This window comes from Chrysoperla carnea, chromosome X (genome assembly GCF_905475395.1).
Source record: "Chrysoperla carnea chromosome X, inChrCarn1.1, whole genome shotgun sequence".
Lineage (NCBI taxonomy): Eukaryota > Metazoa > Arthropoda > Insecta > Neuroptera > Chrysopidae > Chrysoperla > Chrysoperla carnea.
This window is the reverse complement of record NC_058342.1, coordinates 28,949,429-28,967,395: the sequence shown is the minus strand read 5'-3', so window position 1 is coordinate 28,967,395 and position 17,967 is coordinate 28,949,429. Positions and strand designations below refer to the sequence as shown.

General features: G+C 31.3%; 1 protein-coding gene across 1 annotated transcript in view; it reads right to left on the bottom strand.

Moving 5' to 3' along the window:
• The window catches only part of LOC123302256 (RNA-binding protein 24-B-like), a 52,405-nt gene extending 34,942 nt beyond the window's left edge, over positions 1 to 17,463 (bottom strand). The window contains exons 1-2 of the mRNA XM_044885113.1: positions 17,168 to 17,463; positions 12,608 to 12,734 (exon numbers count right to left, since the gene is read on the bottom strand). Of these exons, the coding sequence (XP_044741048.1) occupies positions 12,608 to 12,734; positions 17,168 to 17,416 (376 nt within the window). The 5' untranslated portion in view covers positions 17,417 to 17,463. The remainder of the gene's footprint in view (positions 1 to 12,607; positions 12,735 to 17,167) is intronic.
• Between the last annotated feature and the right edge of the window lie 504 nt (positions 17,464 to 17,967).

The window sequence follows — 17,967 nt, the reverse complement described above, 5'->3', positions numbered from 1 at the left end:
CTAGTAAATATTGCCACCGGATTAGTTCAAATAAAGTGTTAGTGCCAACCACATGAAGAAACATTTGTATAAATAGGTAATTAACATGAGTAAAACTTTGTGTCGGAAAATTAATAAAAATAAAATACTGAAAAACCACTTATTGAATTGTTTTTTTAATAACGCTAATGTAAATTAAGCATTAAATGAGTAGGTACAACGGTCGGTTTTTTTTTTTTTTAATGACACGAGTTGATCGATTCCCGTATTAAAGTTATAAGTTATCCAGTAATTTAATATCAAACTAATTACATAGTAATCAAGTTAATTCAAACAAAAAAATACTAAACAAATTGTAAATTTATTGAATAACTCAAATACAAAATAAAAATTGTGTTCTTTTTGTACGTGTTTGTGTCTACACCATTTACACCAGGCATGGGCCAACGTGGCTTAGAGAAGTTCCTCATACTTCTGTATCTAAAATACGAATAAGGCAGTGACAACCTAGCCAGTGACAACCAAAAATACAAGTAAGACAGAGAGGCAACATTTTTTTCTACCTATCTCATTATTATAAGAGAAACTGAGATAGGTAGAAGGGTCGTATACCCGTCTCGCTTCCACCTCTGTGAGCAATGCGGACTTGAATAAAGAGTCACACAATAAAGTTTATGGCAAACAATAAAGTTATAACAAGGGTGACTTCGACTTAAAATAACTCGCCCATGCCTGATATACACTATTAATATCCAATATAAGTAGAAAAAAATTGGTAAGCATGCAAGAGCGTCTCTAACAGATGGCAAAGAGGGGGCAAGTTGCTTTATGGAGAATGGAAAAAGTATGAATTGTAAGTATAAGTAACAATATAGGAGATAAAACGGAAAAATTTATTTTTAAATTAGACCTATTTTAATATTGCTGGGCTGAAAAATTGCTACTCTCAAAAGCTCTCTTTACTCAACTGGCATACTATTTCCAACCTTCTTCATTTCACTTGACCAATTTACGGATGGCTATGACCATAGCCTTTTTTGTAGATCGGATATAATGACTCACCCTCATACATCCACGTTGGCTTTCTATGGGTATGGGTATGGAGGTTAACGGGCCATGCTCGAGCATCGGGCCTCGAATCAATGGTTCAGAGCACCTAGCCAAATAGATCCTTATACTCTATCCCCGCTACGCTTTTCAGTGGCTATTATAACCAACTGATGTACTGAAACCCAGGATTTGCCTAGCGCTGAGTTTCTTAATTTCTTCTGGTTCGACTATGGCCGGACCAAACCATTTCCTTCGCTGCTGTATGAGCGCCGGGCAGTAACAGAGAAAGTTTGGCCAGCTTGTCTGCTCTCTCATTACCGTTCCAACCAGAGTTGGCTTTCTATACAGTTCATAAGTTTATATTTTCGGGGGAAATATAACTAAAAAAACGTTACACTGAGTGTAAGTAGTTTTCTAACACTACACCCTCTACTCTACCCTTTTTCTACTTACATTGAGTGTAGTACACCGAACCTAAAAGAACAACAAATGTAGAATTATCCTTGCTAGTTTATAATAGACACATTAAGGATAAAAATATTTGGAATGATTTATGATAATGACCATTCATTTGGCCAATTACAACAATATCCACATAAACCACTAACGAAACGCGTGTGATACCAATATGTATATATTTTACTTTTTAAATATACGCTACGCTGGCAGTACTTTGTATATAGGGGACGTTCTACACCGTATACAAATGTACTAGTAACACTAGTTGTAAGGTATTTGTTCTTCGTGCGAGAAAATATGTTCTAAATGCGCCAGTACTCGCGTTATGAGCATTTTTCTATCTATTATCGAATTTTGAATTTTTCAAATTTGTTCAACAAATCTACAGTTTTTAAAAATATATTTTTTTCAAGCTCTTCAGAAAATGAAATATTTGACGCATATGCAGAACATGCAGCAAATCACATGCGTATAAAGATTATTGACCGATTGACGCGAATGTTGACGAGTTAACGCTTTGATGAGAGATTTGCTCACGCATTCTGCACATGCGCGAAATCTTTCCCACATTAAATATTCTTTAATCTATATTAAACTAACGAAAGTGCACGAACAGGCTTTAAGAGACTTTTTCTTAAAGTTAGTTAATGTTTGGAAAAATACCAAAAAGGTAATTTTTAAAACTAAAACACGAGGCTGAAAATTAAACTTTTGGGTTTATCAAAATAGGGAATATTCATGAACTTTAAATTTGGTTCAAATATTTCTTTCAGTAACTTTATTGGCTGGACATTTCAACTAAACCATTATTTTAGTAATTAATATCTTTTTAATTACTTAAAATTAATTAATAAAATTTCAAATTCAGTGAGAGAAATACAAAATTTCTAAAACGTTAATTAAAATTAAGCTATCGGTGGGCGCTTGAACATAGAATCGGCCGTATAGAATATACCTATATTTTACTTTTTATTAAATAATATGTTGACAATACCTGTGTACTGACCGCTACCGATGCAGTGTATGGAAGTGTTAGTGGGGGGTAGATTGATACACGCAAACAGACCATTCGATTCAATATATAATAGAAAATATATACACAATAAATGTTATTCGATTTTTTTTTCAAATTTAGTAATTGAAACTTCACACACGTGGAAAGAAATTAAGCGCACCACTTTCTGCACATTAGATAGAATAGACCAGTAAGAAGAACAGGACCCCGCCTGACCCTTCACCCAAACTAAAAGCTAGAGTGCACCCGTGTACAGGGCCAATTTTATGAGTTGTTATTGGTAGATACTCTTCAAAAAACATTAAGAAATACAAAAAATAGATACATACAAGCACTGTCGTAGAACACTCGGTAGAAAAGATGTACCTTTCGATTTACATTATGTACTAAATAACAACTAGCTCGACCCGTAGGGCATTTCAAGGTGTTTTTTCCTAAGCGGTACATTTTCAGATCGTTACAATATTTTTGGTCATACCTAGACATAAAAAGTTTGAAAAAAAAAAGGGTGAATCATGGAATTTGATAAAGCAATAAGCAAGATAAGGGTAGGACCGAAAAAGCTTGCTAGAGTAATAATATATAAGATTCCTAAGAGATTAAGTGGCCGAGCGATCTAAGGCGATAGACTTTAGCCGTTTTTTTACTTAGACTTAGGTTACAGGTTCGAATCCAAGAAGCGGCATTGTGAGCAATGGGGTTATAGAATTGATCACATTGTCGTCGCTTGGATAAGAACGAAGTAGCCGACTCTACCCACATCATAAATGCAATTGTATATATATGAATGTTATTGAGTAAATAAATATTAACAAATAATTATGTGGGTGGCCTCTGTTATAGGCATATTTGTCAGAGAAACGGAGGTTAAGCCCCATTATTATATATGAGACTTTTTCTGTCTTACTCGTATTTTAGGTTGTTACTGGTTAGGTTGTCACTGTCTTACTTGTATGCCATACCAAGAAAGTCTTAACAGATAAGAAGATAATCTGAAAAACCAACAATTAAAGGCATGGGCCAGCTACGAGGGAGGGGGAATCGCCAAAATCCTGTTGGGTGAAGGAAACTCGCTCGGTAACAGAGCCGAGGAGATCTTGAAACTAAACAGAGCTAATACTAGAGTCATCGTGGAGTTACTCACAGGGCATGATAACCTGAACAAGTTCCAACATCAGATTGGAAAAAGACAATCTCCCGCGTGTGACAGATGCGGAGAAAATTCAGAAGATACATCGATCCACTTTCTCTGTTACTGCCCGGCGCTCATACAGCGGCGAAGGAAATGGTTTGGTCCGGCCATAATCGAACCAGAAGAAATAAGGAAACTCAGCGCTAGGCAAATCCTGGGTTTCAGTACATTAGTTGGTTATAATAGCCACTGAAAAGAGTAGCGGAGATAGAGTACAAGGGTCTATTTGGCTAGGTGCTCTGAACCATTGCTTCGAGGCGCGATGCTCGAGCATGGCCCGCTAACCTCCATACCCATACCCATACGACTCCGAGGGACTATAAGCTACATTTACCCATGTCTGTTTTACCCTATCTAGTATTTTATTTGAGCGCTACCGAACCATTGTGTAGGTGTAACACAGTGATTGTGGTCAATTATTTCCCCTAATTAAATAAATGTGTCTGTTGGATGATTCCAAAAAAAGATAATTCACAAATAATTATTATTTCTAGTTTCTACCCCTTTTGGTATTGGGGATTGGGAAATATAGTTACCAATTTAAATCAATCATAAGGTGTATTTTATTTATGTATATAATTAGGTTCCGTAGCTTAAAATTCAACATTAAAGTTGTTTCGTTTATAACGATGGTTGTTATATGCGATATGCACATTTTTATATTAAAGTGAAAGAATGCGTATATGTAAACGTTGGTTGCCGATTAATTCCAATAACGATTAGTCGCTATAACCGATATATGAGTTAATAAGGTCGAAAATAGAATTATATTTAGTTAAAAAATATTAGTATACAAAGAATGTAATATGCAAGGTATACTAAGTTTAGTCCCAAGTTTGTAACGCTTAAAAATATTGATGCTACAAACAAAATTTTGGTATAGTTGTTCATTAGTCATCTAATTAGTCCATTTCCGGCTGTCCGTCCATTCGTCTGTCAACACGATAACTCAAAAACGAAAAATGATATAAAGCTGAAATTTTTACAGCGTGGTCAGGACATAAAAAGTGAGGTCGAGTTCGTAAATGGGAAACATAGGTCAAATGGGTCTTATGTCCGTAGGACCATTTTGTAAACCGTTAGAGATAGAACAAAAGTTTAAATGTAAAAATATTCCTTATTAAAAAAATAACCAACTTCTGTTTGAAACATTTTTTCGTTAACATCAATGTTTACCCGTGACATTATATGACAATATCAGTTATGTATGTGTGACATGTATTTATCAGAGTAATCAACACTGTCTATGCATGGTATTTCAACAATTAACTCAGTCAATTGTTTGTTTTCACTTGTTGAATCTTGAAAACGATTTTTTTTTGCGTATTTTCAAACATTAAACTAATTCGATTGAACTGTTTTTAGAGTTTTTGGTAGATATCAACTTTTTTTGAAAAAAACAAAAATTATATTTTTTGCTTAAGTCCGGAGTCTCTCTGGTTTCTCCAGATAAGGATATGGTCTGGAGAAACCAGAGAGACGGCAACCCTAGACTAACAAAGCTCATTTTAATTGAAATTTGAATGAAAGGTAATTTAAGCTATTGAATTAATTAACAGATTTTAGAAAGCTTTATAATAATCAGCTTTTCCTCGTATTACTTTCGACAACAATAATAATGTGGTCTGTTTATTAAACTGGATAAAACATATTTTCATAAGTAGAGCCATTGTATGTTGTTGACATTAGATATGTTAAAATTGAATATTACAAAATCAAACAGACCAATCATAAATCCACACTTTATACGGCGAGACAATAGAAAACGTAACAACAACGAAATAACAAGATCCCAACTGAATCATTATATAAACATATACTAGCAATTACCCACCCGCTTCGCTGGGAAATTACAGTTTTAACAAGTGAAAACAAACAATTGACTGAGTTTATTGTTGAAATACCATGCATACACAGTGTTGATTACTCTATCACATTACACATACATACATGTCACACATATATAACTGATAATCCCATATTAATACATACTATACAATTTACGCCTAATTTGCGCCCTCACGGGTAAACGGTGATGTTTACGAAAACATGTTTCAAACAAAAGTTGGTTATTTTTTTATAAGGAATATTTTTTACATTTAAACTTTTGTTCTATCTCTAACGGTTACAAGATGGGTTGACCTAAGATCCAATTGACCTATGTTGCTTATTTACGAACTCGACCTCACTTTTTATGTCCTGAGTACGCTGTAAAAATTTCAGCTTCATATATTTTTTCGTTTTTGAGTTTTTGCATTTCTTATAAACTGTAAAGAGCCTAAATGGCCGAGTGGTCTAAGGCGTTTGCCTTCGACTGTTTGTCCATTTAGATAAAATGTCGATGGTTTCTGATTTGATTTTGACTAGAAATTAGTACACAATTACATACAAAATGAATTTTTCTTAAGCTTTTGTGGAATCATGTGCAAAGTTTTTTAAATATTTAAAAAAAAACAAAACAAATAATATTTTGATTTCCTATTTAAATTAAAATGTTGAATTTCAAATGTGTTTTATCGAAAAAATTAATTGATTCTTATGGAATATACTCATTTTTGGTTTTATCAACAAATGAAATTTACAAAATTTAAAAAACCCTCGACAAATGCGATTTATTCCTTGTAAATCGATTTGTGGAAACTAAGCTTTAAAATGTTCTCAATCAAGGCGATTCGACAGTTTAAGGGCGACGATGTCACTCAGAAACACATAGACGTACAGATAAACACTTTAACTTATAATACTCCTTCTTAAATCATTATCAAAGTGATGGTCAAGGACATCAGATGAGATGAAATGGATATTTAAAGACCTATCATTTTTTGGGACAAATTTTTGGAAATATTTTAATTGAAATTGTAATAGTTAAGTTGAGTTGGTTATTTTGAATTATTGTTTTGAATTACCTAATTATTTTACCATTTCACTTTTCAAAATGAATTGAGTCAGGTTTATTTGACCAATTATTTCCATAGTAATTATTTATATGTTAAAATTATACGTCATGCCTTTTCCAAACTGGATCGATTTTGAAGATCATCGCCAATTTTTTAGTTTTTTCGAGAACGGAACTCTAAGTTCGCACTTGAAACATAGCTAAGAACACTCTCCGTTAAATCATCTTTCAAATGAAATCAAAAAAATTAAAATCGGTTCATCCGTTTAGGCGTTACGATGCTACTATGCCACAGACAGACAAACACACAGACACACACACATAGCGACCAAACTTATAACATCTCTTTTTTTATTCGGGGGTTATGGGTATGGGGTATGCGTATGGAGGTTAGCGGGCCATGCTCGAGCATCGGGCCTCGAAGCAATGGTTCAGAGCACCTAGCCAAATAGACCCTTGTACTCTATCCCCTCTACGCTTTTCAGTGGCTTTTATAACCAACTGATGTACTGAAACCCAGGATTTGCCTAGCGCTGAGTTTCTTAATTTCTTCTGGTTCGACTATGGCCGGACCAAACCATTTCCATCGCTGCTGTATGAGCGCCGGGCAGTAACAGAGAAAGTGGATCGATGTTTCTTCTGAATTTTCTCCGCATCTGTCAAACGCGGGAGATTGTCTTTTTCCAATCTGATGTTGGAACTTGTTCAGGTTATCATGCCCTGTGAGTAACTGTACGATGACTCTAATATCAGCTCTGTTTAGTTTCAAGATCTCCTCGTCTCTGTTACCGAGCGAGTTTCCTTCACCCAACAGGCTTTTGGCGATTCGCCCTCCCTCGTAGCTGGTCCATGCCTTTAATTGTTCCTTTTTCAGATTATCTCCTAATATTTTAAGACCTTCTTGGTATGCCATCCTCGCAAGCTTTTCTTGAGTGGGAGCCATAAGCCCATTCGGGGGTTAATATAACCCCTTTTTTTAATTCGGGGGTTATAAATATTCGTTTCCGAAAATATAGACTTGGGCATTGCACCGAATGTCAACGGGAATGAGTGAGGGTGTATTATAAATCCGTTTAATAACCCAAAGACCACAAGCTATGTGGTTTATGAGATATACATTTCTTGCAGCTTCCTTCATTGGGCAGGGAATTATTTCAAGTTAAGAAGGGATTTCTAGGGACGGATATAATTTTTTTCGGAATTTTTATGAGAATTAAAAAGAACTAAATTTGATATAGGGAATTGAAAATTGAAGAATCAAAATCGGCTTTCATATTTTCCACTATTTTTTATAGATAAACATTTTATATTTTTATCAGCGATTGAGTTTGTGTTTGTATTAGTGCATGTTTTTATGCAATAATAAATATAAAAAAACAAACCGTACAAGGTTAATTGATTTAAAAAAAAATACATATATTAGTATTCTTATTTATGGTTAAATGTTTACGATACCTGTAGATGAAGAAGTATTAGCATGTCTATTTTGAAAAATCTCCGTATTATTTATCAATAGATAGATATTTCTCTCTCATTTGCTCTTACATTTTATTTTTATACCATGTATATGAAATATTTCAAGGTATATTTATTTAAATTACAAACATATTTACAATTACAATTTAATGTAGAGCCTAAATGGCCGAGCGGTCTAAGGCGTTTGATTGGACTGTTTTTCATTTAGGCTTAGGTTGCGGGTTCGAATCCAGGCAGCGGCAGTGTGAACAATTTAAAATTAATGGGAGTGCAGAATTGATCACTTTGTCGTCGCTTGAATAAGAACGAAGTAACCGACTCCACCCACACAAAATGTAATTGTAAATATGTTTGTAATTAAAAAATAAATAAAGATTAACAAATAATGATGTGGGTGGCCTCTGTTATAGGCGTATATGTCAGAGAAACGGAGGTTAAACCCTATTATTATTAATATATATTATATCAAGGTATACTAAGTTTTGTCCCAAGTTTGTATCGCTTAAAAATATTAATACTACGAACAAAATTTTGGTTAAAAGTGTTTTTAAAATCACCTAATTAGTCCATTTCCGGTTGTCTGTATGTCTGTCTGTCGTCTGTATCATCACGATAACTCAAAAACAAAAAAAGAGATCAAGTTGAAATTTTTACAGCATGTTCAGGACGTAAAAAGTGAGGTCGAGTTCGTAAATTAGCAACATAGGTTGATTGGGTCTTGGGTCTTGGGTCCATCTTGTAAACCGTTAGATATAACAAAAGTTTAAATGTAAAAAATGTTCCTTATGAAAAAAATAAACATGTTTGAAACAAATTGTATAGTATGTATTATGTGTGACAGTATGTATGTTTGGTTTCACTTTACGCTGTATGTATCATATTAAAAACATCAATTATAATCGAGAGACTATGATGTAAATAAATATCGTATACATGATTAAAGTAAACAATAACAAAAAGTAATAATAATAAATAAGTGAATAATCAAAGTAAAAATAAAAATTCAATGAGTTGAAAAAATTGCACTCTGTGTCTATAACTCGAATAGCCTAATTGGTAGGGCGCTTGTCATGAATCCAAGTCCGGGTTCGAGGGAAATGTATAATGTTTGTTTCACTTGTTTGAAACAATTTTCGATACTAATGAGCCACTATCGGTTTATCTATACAAGTACAAAATTCACAGTAAAATAATAAATTTAGTTACGTTTGTGGCTTTATTATTCTGTTTTGATAACTTTAAATGCAATTTGAATAAATTGTTGTGAAAATATTGTGTTTCATCTTTTCGAAGGCTTTAGATATTTTGAAAATTGTATTCTGATTTTTCGTCTACATTCACGTTATAATAAAATTCATCATCAAAGTTGAAAAAAGGCCTAGTTCGACCTAGGCCTATTTAAATACTATTTCAGAAGTCTTTTCAGTTAATAATGAAAATCGATTTTTTTTTTCGCTTTTTTATATTATTTAACGAGTTTTAATATAAGCTCGTTCAAGTTGGCCATCGAAATATGAAACACTTTGTATAAAAATTACTTTTAGTATTAATTAATCAACGAAATATATAATTAACTAAAATATAAACGCCAAAAAATTTATGGTAAAAAAATAACTATGATTATAACGAAATGAAAAAAAAAAAGAAGACACAAATGATTTTTGGATCATCTCCAAGTAAAATTTCGTTCTTAAAACGACAGATTTATTTCGAAATCTTGTTTATAATTACTGTAAATATATTCTTGAAAAAGATATTATGGAAAATTTGGTTAATTGTTACAGGGACGTAGCTCCTACGATTAAGGATGTATGAGCATGACAACAATGTTTGATTTAAAGGCTCAAAATTTGTTTGTAGGTAGTCTTTTACTCAAAGAATATGTGGTTAAAATTTCAGCATAGGTAACCGGGCAAATTTTTAAGAAAAAAGTCATTAAAAATCGATATAAAATACATTGGCTCTTATGGAGGAATCTCAAAAAACGACATATTTTGGAAGTTTTTGATAATTTTCATTTGGAATGAATGAAAAAAAATTTAAAAAAAACTTTTTAATAGAAAGTAAACATATTAGCAATGAATTAGAAAAGAAAAAAACTAAGTGTCACCGTCCATATAAGGGATGTAAGAGCAGGGTAGATTAAGGGTTGAAATTATTTTTATCTTATTTTCAACTTTGATGATGAATTTTGTTATAACTTCATGAATGTAGACGAAAACTAAGAATAAAATTTTTCGATATGTGTCTTGGTTTTCGAAATATCGAAAGCTAAATAATTAAACAAAATTTTCAATTTTCGATATTTTGAAAATTAAGCCAGATATTGAAAAATTTTATTCATACTTTTCGTCTTGTATCGTCAAGTAATAATATAAATTTATCATCAAAATTGAAAATATCTATTTTTAAATTTGTGCCCCCACTACCATGCTCATACATCCTTAAAGCCGTCGAAACTGTGATACTAAGATCGTAAGCCTAAAATGTTTCCAGAAGAAAAAATATTTTTGTATTTTTTAATCAGTTTTAAGCAAAAAAGTACTTTTGTGATTTTTCTCTAAACGCTTAGTTTTCGAATTTTTTCGATTTTTTTTAATTTTTGAGGGAATTTGTTTGGCTAACACAGCTCCTGCGCTACGAATTTTTCTCAGTGCATGAGTGAATAAGTGTACGATCAAAATGTGAGAAATGAACTTAAATATTGTTAGTATTACAAAAAAAATAATGCATCTACTGATACTCAATCGTGTATATACACGGTATTAAAGCAAGTAACTCAGTTAGTTATTATTTTCAACTTGCATTTGAAATAAAGTTCTCAAAAAATTTTTTATACTCTATTTCAAAAATTTCTTTATTAACAAAGACCACTCATATCATTCATAAATATGAAAAATGTAACACAATCTTAAATCGTAAAATATGATAATTGCGGGAATATTTTGATAAAAATCAAGGACGGATTATTGAAGTATTCATAGCGTTTATTTCTATAATTAAGGTAGTTTAACCCGCAAACACAATTTTTTAACTTAAAAAAAAAAGTTAGCAACATGTAATTGTGTGTCTATTGAGTATATGTATACACACTACGTCTAAGTATTGTGTACAATAACATAAATGTTTTCACAAATAGTGTACATATACAGAGTGTTTAAAAAGTTCAAGACTCTCCCTGAATTTCAGAAAGTAACGACTGAAAAAAAATTCGTTGTAGCTCAATCTCATGGTAACCTTGTCTTTGACCTTAACCTCGATCATGAAAGTCACTTCACAAGGTCAGATCGATTTTTTAAAATAAAATTCTTAAATGAATAAAATTCTCAAGTAATGATAAAATGATTAAATGAATTCACTATAGTAATAATGGAGTTTAATCTCCGTTTTCAGACATGTCTATAACAGAGGCCACCCACCTCATTATTAAACTACATTCGAATCAACAATTTTAATTGTTCCGACTGCCTCTACTTAGATTCGAACACGCAACTATCAGTCTCAGTAATCAAACGGTTAAAGGCGATTGCACCTGTACTCGCTCAGCCACTGTTCCGGTTTTTCACTATGAAAGTATTAGAATAGATAGAACGTCACTATTCGCATTTTATTCTGAAGCACTAAGTTTTGCTTTTTCATTTAATTTCAGGCAAAATTCCGTGAGAACTCATATAACCAAGAAGTGATTAATTCATCATTTAAAAAAATCTACTTGACCTGGAAGTGACCTTCATGGTCAATATAAGGGTCAAATCCACGACCACTCTTAGATTTTACGAGTGAAATCCTTCAATTTTTGTCATGGTCATTTTTTCAGCCATTATTTAGGGTTTCGAACTTTTTAAGCACCCTGTATACGAGAATACATTTATGAACTTTACTTTTATGAGCAAACTACCTTAAAATATGTATTTGTTGACCTCAAAGTCCTTGCCAAAGTTCCTACAACCAAAATAGGATATATGACCTTCCCCGATAAAAGTATAAACAATCGTTGTTCACTGTTTTTAAACACAATTATAAGAGGCGAGGGGAGACTTGGTCATAATTGTTATTTTTACTTTATGTCGTAAAAAAATAAAAAGTCTTTTGAATTATTTTGATAGAACAAACTTTCAACATTAAAACTTACATCAAGAAATATACGCATCTGGATGGGAATCAAACCAAAGACTTTAGACATGTCAGTCTGTAAGCCACTAGATATGTTGTGTGACTTTACAGAATAATTTTGTAAAAAGTTTCCGGTAAATTTAAAAAAATAAAAACAAAGATATTTGACTCGAAGGACGACCTCGGAAAATTAAACACATTATTTTCATTACTTCCGAAAATAAGAAGATCTGTTTTTTGGACTTATCAATCTGTTTTTTGAAAAAATTAACAGGAAACTTTTTAAAAAATCAGCCTGTATGAAAGTTAAAAAATCAATTGATTTATGAAATATGAAAAAAGTGTCTCTAACTGTAGTAGAGTGGTATTTTCATGTAGTGGAAAATAAAATTTAAACACATAGATTTATAAGAAAATTTTCACATACCAGTGGGTACATTGCCTCTGGGTTTTGCTCCTAATATTGCTAAATTTACGTTTGCTTTTCTGCCATCGATAATTGGATTTGGTTCTTTGCATGCACGTTCAGCTGAAGGACGATCACCCATAATAACCTTTAAAACAATAAAAAATAAATAAAATTAATTTTAAAAAAAAAAAAAAAAAAAAAAAAAAAAAAGTGAAAATAAGCCATTGACTATAGACAGTTTATAATAAGTTCAATTAGATATTTTTGAAGAAAAAAGCACTTATAAAAGTAGGGTATTCTACTATTTTTAAAAAAGTACTTCAAAATGTTGATTTTGCTAATAAAAAGCCACAAAAAAATTATTTCAGAAAAATACACAAACTTTCTTGCCAAAAACTTACATTTTAAACCTTTTTTAAACTGTCAAAAACACGAGCATCCTATTTGGTGACGTAATATCGGTATCATTACACGAAATAACACAAATAAGTTTGACAGATATATTCATAGACATCTGATTATAATAAATATAAATACTGATTATCTATGGATATATTATACCCAGCGGTCCACACTGAACTAATTGATGGTCTATGGCTCATACCGATATGACATCACAGCAAAGCTTGCCCGCATTTTTGGTCACGTGATATACAGTTTAAAAATTACGATTTTTAATTTTAATATTATAAAAGAAAAATGTGTTTTTATGACTCGAAATCAGAATATTTAAGTATATTTTTACATAAATTTTAACTTTTTTCAAATTTTATAATTTATTTTTGACTAACGATAATACCCTATGAGCAACAAGGGTCAATTGGGTCTTGGCCCGTACGACCCGTCTTTCAAACCGCTAGAAATAGAACAAAAGTATAAATGTAAAAAATGTTCCTTATCAAAAAATTAACAACTTTGGTTTGAAACATTTTTTCGAAAAAATCACTGTTTACTCGTGAGAGCGCAAATTATGCGCAAACTGTATAGTATGTGTTATATGGGAATATCAATTATATATGTGTTACATGTATATATGTGTAATGTGATAAAGTAATCAACACTGTCTATACATGGTATTTCAACAATTAACTCAGTCAATTGTTTGTTTTCACTTGTTATTACTTAAAGTTCATTCAATTTGAGATAGAAAATTGAAAATCTATATCCCTCTTAGCGGCGGTTTTAAAATTCCGTTTTCACTTTGTAGTTATTGAAATAAAAATACAAAATCCCCATACCTTATTCCCCCACCAAAAATCGCTGTATTTAAAAATCAATTTTAATTAGCACATAATCTTTCATTTCATAATTAATTAAATAATAATTTCAATGACATAATTCACAAATTGTTTATTTTATTTAATTAATAAATTTAAATAATTAGGACCGTAATTGGTGTTTTATTTATGATAAAATCTTATAAATTCAGACGTTGCTTTGTTTCATATATGATAAGAAAACAAATAATGCGCTAATACAGTTTTTTTTAACGGGGGCAAACACAGTTTTGAATAATTCAAACATATTTCATTCAGACAAATCCGATCAGTATTGACTAATCATGATAAAACATTAAAAGCGTTATAAATTTTGATTTTTGCCCCAATTTCCTAGATCAGTTTTTTATAAATACGTATTTCGACTACCAAGTAGTCATCATCAGTAAGAATTAGCTAGTGATTACTCTTATTATGAATGTTACTCTTTGCTAATTTGGTGGCGGACTGCACACTGATACTTTCGTGTTCTTACAATTTGTATAAATTTAAAAATTTGTGAAAGTATCAGTGTGCAGTCCGCCACCAAATTAGCAAAGAGTAACGTTCATAATAAGAGTAATCACTAGCTAATTCTTACTGATGATGACTACTTGGTAGTCGAAATACGTATTTTAAAAAATACAAAAAACTCATTTAGGAAATTGGGGCAAAAGTCGAAATTTATTTCGAAATATCCTAGAGTTCTCATTTATTTTCTTCGACAATATTTATATTAAAAGCGTTGTTCTCGAAACCATGCTTTCTCATCCTGTGGACAACTTTATTCAGAGATGTCTGGATAGATTGTTTATAATCTCGATAAAATTTTTTGTCTATAATCTCTATAAGTGAGACAAATTCGTAGCGCAGGAACTACGTTAGCTAAACGAATTCCCTCAGAGATTGAAAGAAAAACAAATTTCGAATATTGCATTTTAAATTTTTCAATAATTTTGATTTCGAAAACTAAGCGTCTAGAGAAAAAAGTGCCAGAGTACTTTTTTGCCTAAGCTGATTAAAAATAAAATAAATGTTGAAAATATTCAACATTTTATCAATTGATTTTTCTCATTAACGAACATGACCTTTCAAATACATAAAAATTCTTTTTGACACCAAATTTTATTCAAATCGGACTTAAATTGCTAGAAAGTTTACAGACACTTAAACGTATAGATATATATAAATTTTAACGATGGTCATTTTTGACATCTATTAGATAGGATCAATGAATATTTAAAGAAATTTTTTCAAAATTTCATCATCAGTACAAAATCAATAGCTCTATTTCCTTCGGTAATGCGCTAAAAACCACTTATGTACCTCTATAAACGAAAAAGATATTGGGTGCCTTGCTGGCTTTGAAAGCACATGAAATTTTGATCTATTACATTGCTCTGGTAACCGTATAACCTTAAATTTGCCATCCGTCGCTAACTTATTTGATGAAGTTTTAGGAAATTAAATTTCTGTGTCTTATTAAAGTTAACCAATTCCGTCTGCGGTATGCTTAGGGTAGCGGGTTCGATTCTCGCCGTCGCAACAAAATTAATTTAATTAATAGTTGTGATGGGCTGGTGTAGTGCATGGTATATGCATGAAGGAGGTGCACTCAACCTCTGAAATTGAGGAGCTGATAAATGAAATTATCAGTGGAAAGGTGGTAAAACACATATGTGGTATCACAAAGGTTCTCTATAGCCTAAGTATGTCCTTCGTGGACAGCCTATATAATCTAACCTAACCTTCAATTAGTGATCTTGTGAAAGATTTTCGAAAATCGAAAAAAAAAAAATTTTGAAAATACTTTCGAAAAGGCCGCCGAAAGGCTGCTATAATTGTGTTGGCTTTTTAAACTTTTCTAATTTATTAAAAATAATATAAGCACTAGGTATACATGGTATTCCAACACTTAACTCAGTCAACTGTTTGTTTTCACTTGTTTAAATTTGATTTTGGTAATTACAGATAGACATGGCGAAATTCTATATGGGTTCATAAAAAATGGAAAAACAGGTTTCATTTTAGAAAATTTGATCACATTTCATGTCCCCAAAGTTCTTTTTTTTGATTCAATGGAAATTTATTTTAAACTTGTAAGTCAAAAGAATGAAAGTTATCCTTAAAACCGTTAAAAAGTCAAAGAAAAAAACAACAATGCACAATGGAGAAGAAAAAAAAAGACATATATATGCAAACATATTCCCTTATTCATACTTTCAAGTACAGTGCCCTCCCAGAAATATTCCTGGATATATAATTTTTTTTTTGCGCATGACTTAATTAAGTTACAAAAACAGTTTTGATTTTGTCTTTTCTTTCAAACATTTCAAAGTATTTTCTTCAAACTGTTTATTTTCAACACAATTATGAATAATAATTATTTTAAAATTAATATCACAAATCGAAATGTTTATTAAAACATTGAAATTAAATTATCCAATTATTTAAAATAATCATAGGCTGAGCGAATATTATTTATAAAATATCCAGTCATATCGGATACAATTCATAAAATTGAATAATAATAAAATTGCGATTTTCAACGCTTAGAAATTGAACAGAGAAAAATTTTTTTTTTGCAAAATTTCTTGGTCGAAATTACTTTGTTTACCACGGAAAACTCATTCTTCATTATCGAATAAATTTTATTCTTGATATTTTTCGTCAAAGTCAATAAAAAACCCTAATATTTTGGCCGAAAAGTTTTAGAAAACATTTGCTCAAAATAACCAACTTTTTATTCTGAAAATGTTTCATAAAAAAGTCAATTTTAAGAAGAATTTTTTTAGAAAGAAAAGCAAATTCTTCGATAATCGAAAACTAATAACAATTGTTCCTCCATCCCGATAAAAAAAATTTTAAATAATCAGGACAATAGGAGTTAGAAAAGGATTTAATCAAACGAACGCAAAATAAATAAAAAAAAACCGCTCTTTTGTTGCAAAATAATAAAAAAGCATGGCTCAGTTTCTTGATAAAACAACAAAGTATTTAATTGTTTTAGGAAGCATTTACTCAAAATCTATGTTTTTTGGGAAAACTTTTATATAATTTATGGTCATTTTTAGAAAGCATTTGTTTTAAGGAATAAGAAGTTATTATTTTGAGTTAATTCATCTAAAAAACGAATTCTTCAGATTATCTATAACGACTTTTTCGTAGTTAGCAAATAAATTGTTTAAAAAATTGGATGATACGAAAAATCAAATTAAAAAGCTTAACAAATGGTTGTAGGTTTCTCTGGAAAAATTGGCCGGCTAAATGAAAGCAAAATAAACGAAAAAACATACACACTATAAAATAAAAAGATACTTACAAAACCATATCCACGACTTTTCCCACTTTGTCGATCTGTAATCACAACAGCTTCTTCAATATCACCATAAACATTAAAATGTTCACGTAACGATTTATCCGTTGTATGATATGGTAAACCACCCACAAATAACTTTGTCCAAGTAGTATCCTTCTGCTGTATCCCACTTGCGCCATTTGCAGTAGTACTTAACATTCCTAAACTGCCTAAATTTAAACCCTCAGATTCTGTTGCACCTGGCATAAACATTTTGTACTATTTAAAATCCAAAAAAAATCACTTAATACAAATTTAAAAAAATCACAGTTTTAATTAATCAAAAAAAAAAATAAACTTCCACGAATTTTTATTAAAAAAATGTGTGTTTTGTGTGTTGAGTATTTTTTTAAAATAGCTTTTTGAGTAATGTTTATTTGCGATTAGACTCACGTGGAAGATTCAACTAAAGTTCGTTTTGCTACCGGCGACTAGGGATTTCATACACATTCCCTTATGATCAAAAATTGTATTTAGTTTAGTGGTGGGGGTAGTATGTATTTATGTATGTATGCTAACACAGTATTGTTCACTGCTAAGCTGTAAGCTGTGAACAACTATGCCGCGCCGTATGAGTTTAGCTGTCGTCCGTATGTGTAAAATATACTTGGGGCATATGTGTGGTACTACATGTTCAATTTCTCCGAGCAAAACTTCACATATCATGGCTTTTAAAAACTACGTACCCGACTTCATATACATTGAACGACATATACATAATATATCACACTGTTTTTTATTTATTTAAATAGTTTGGTTCGAGC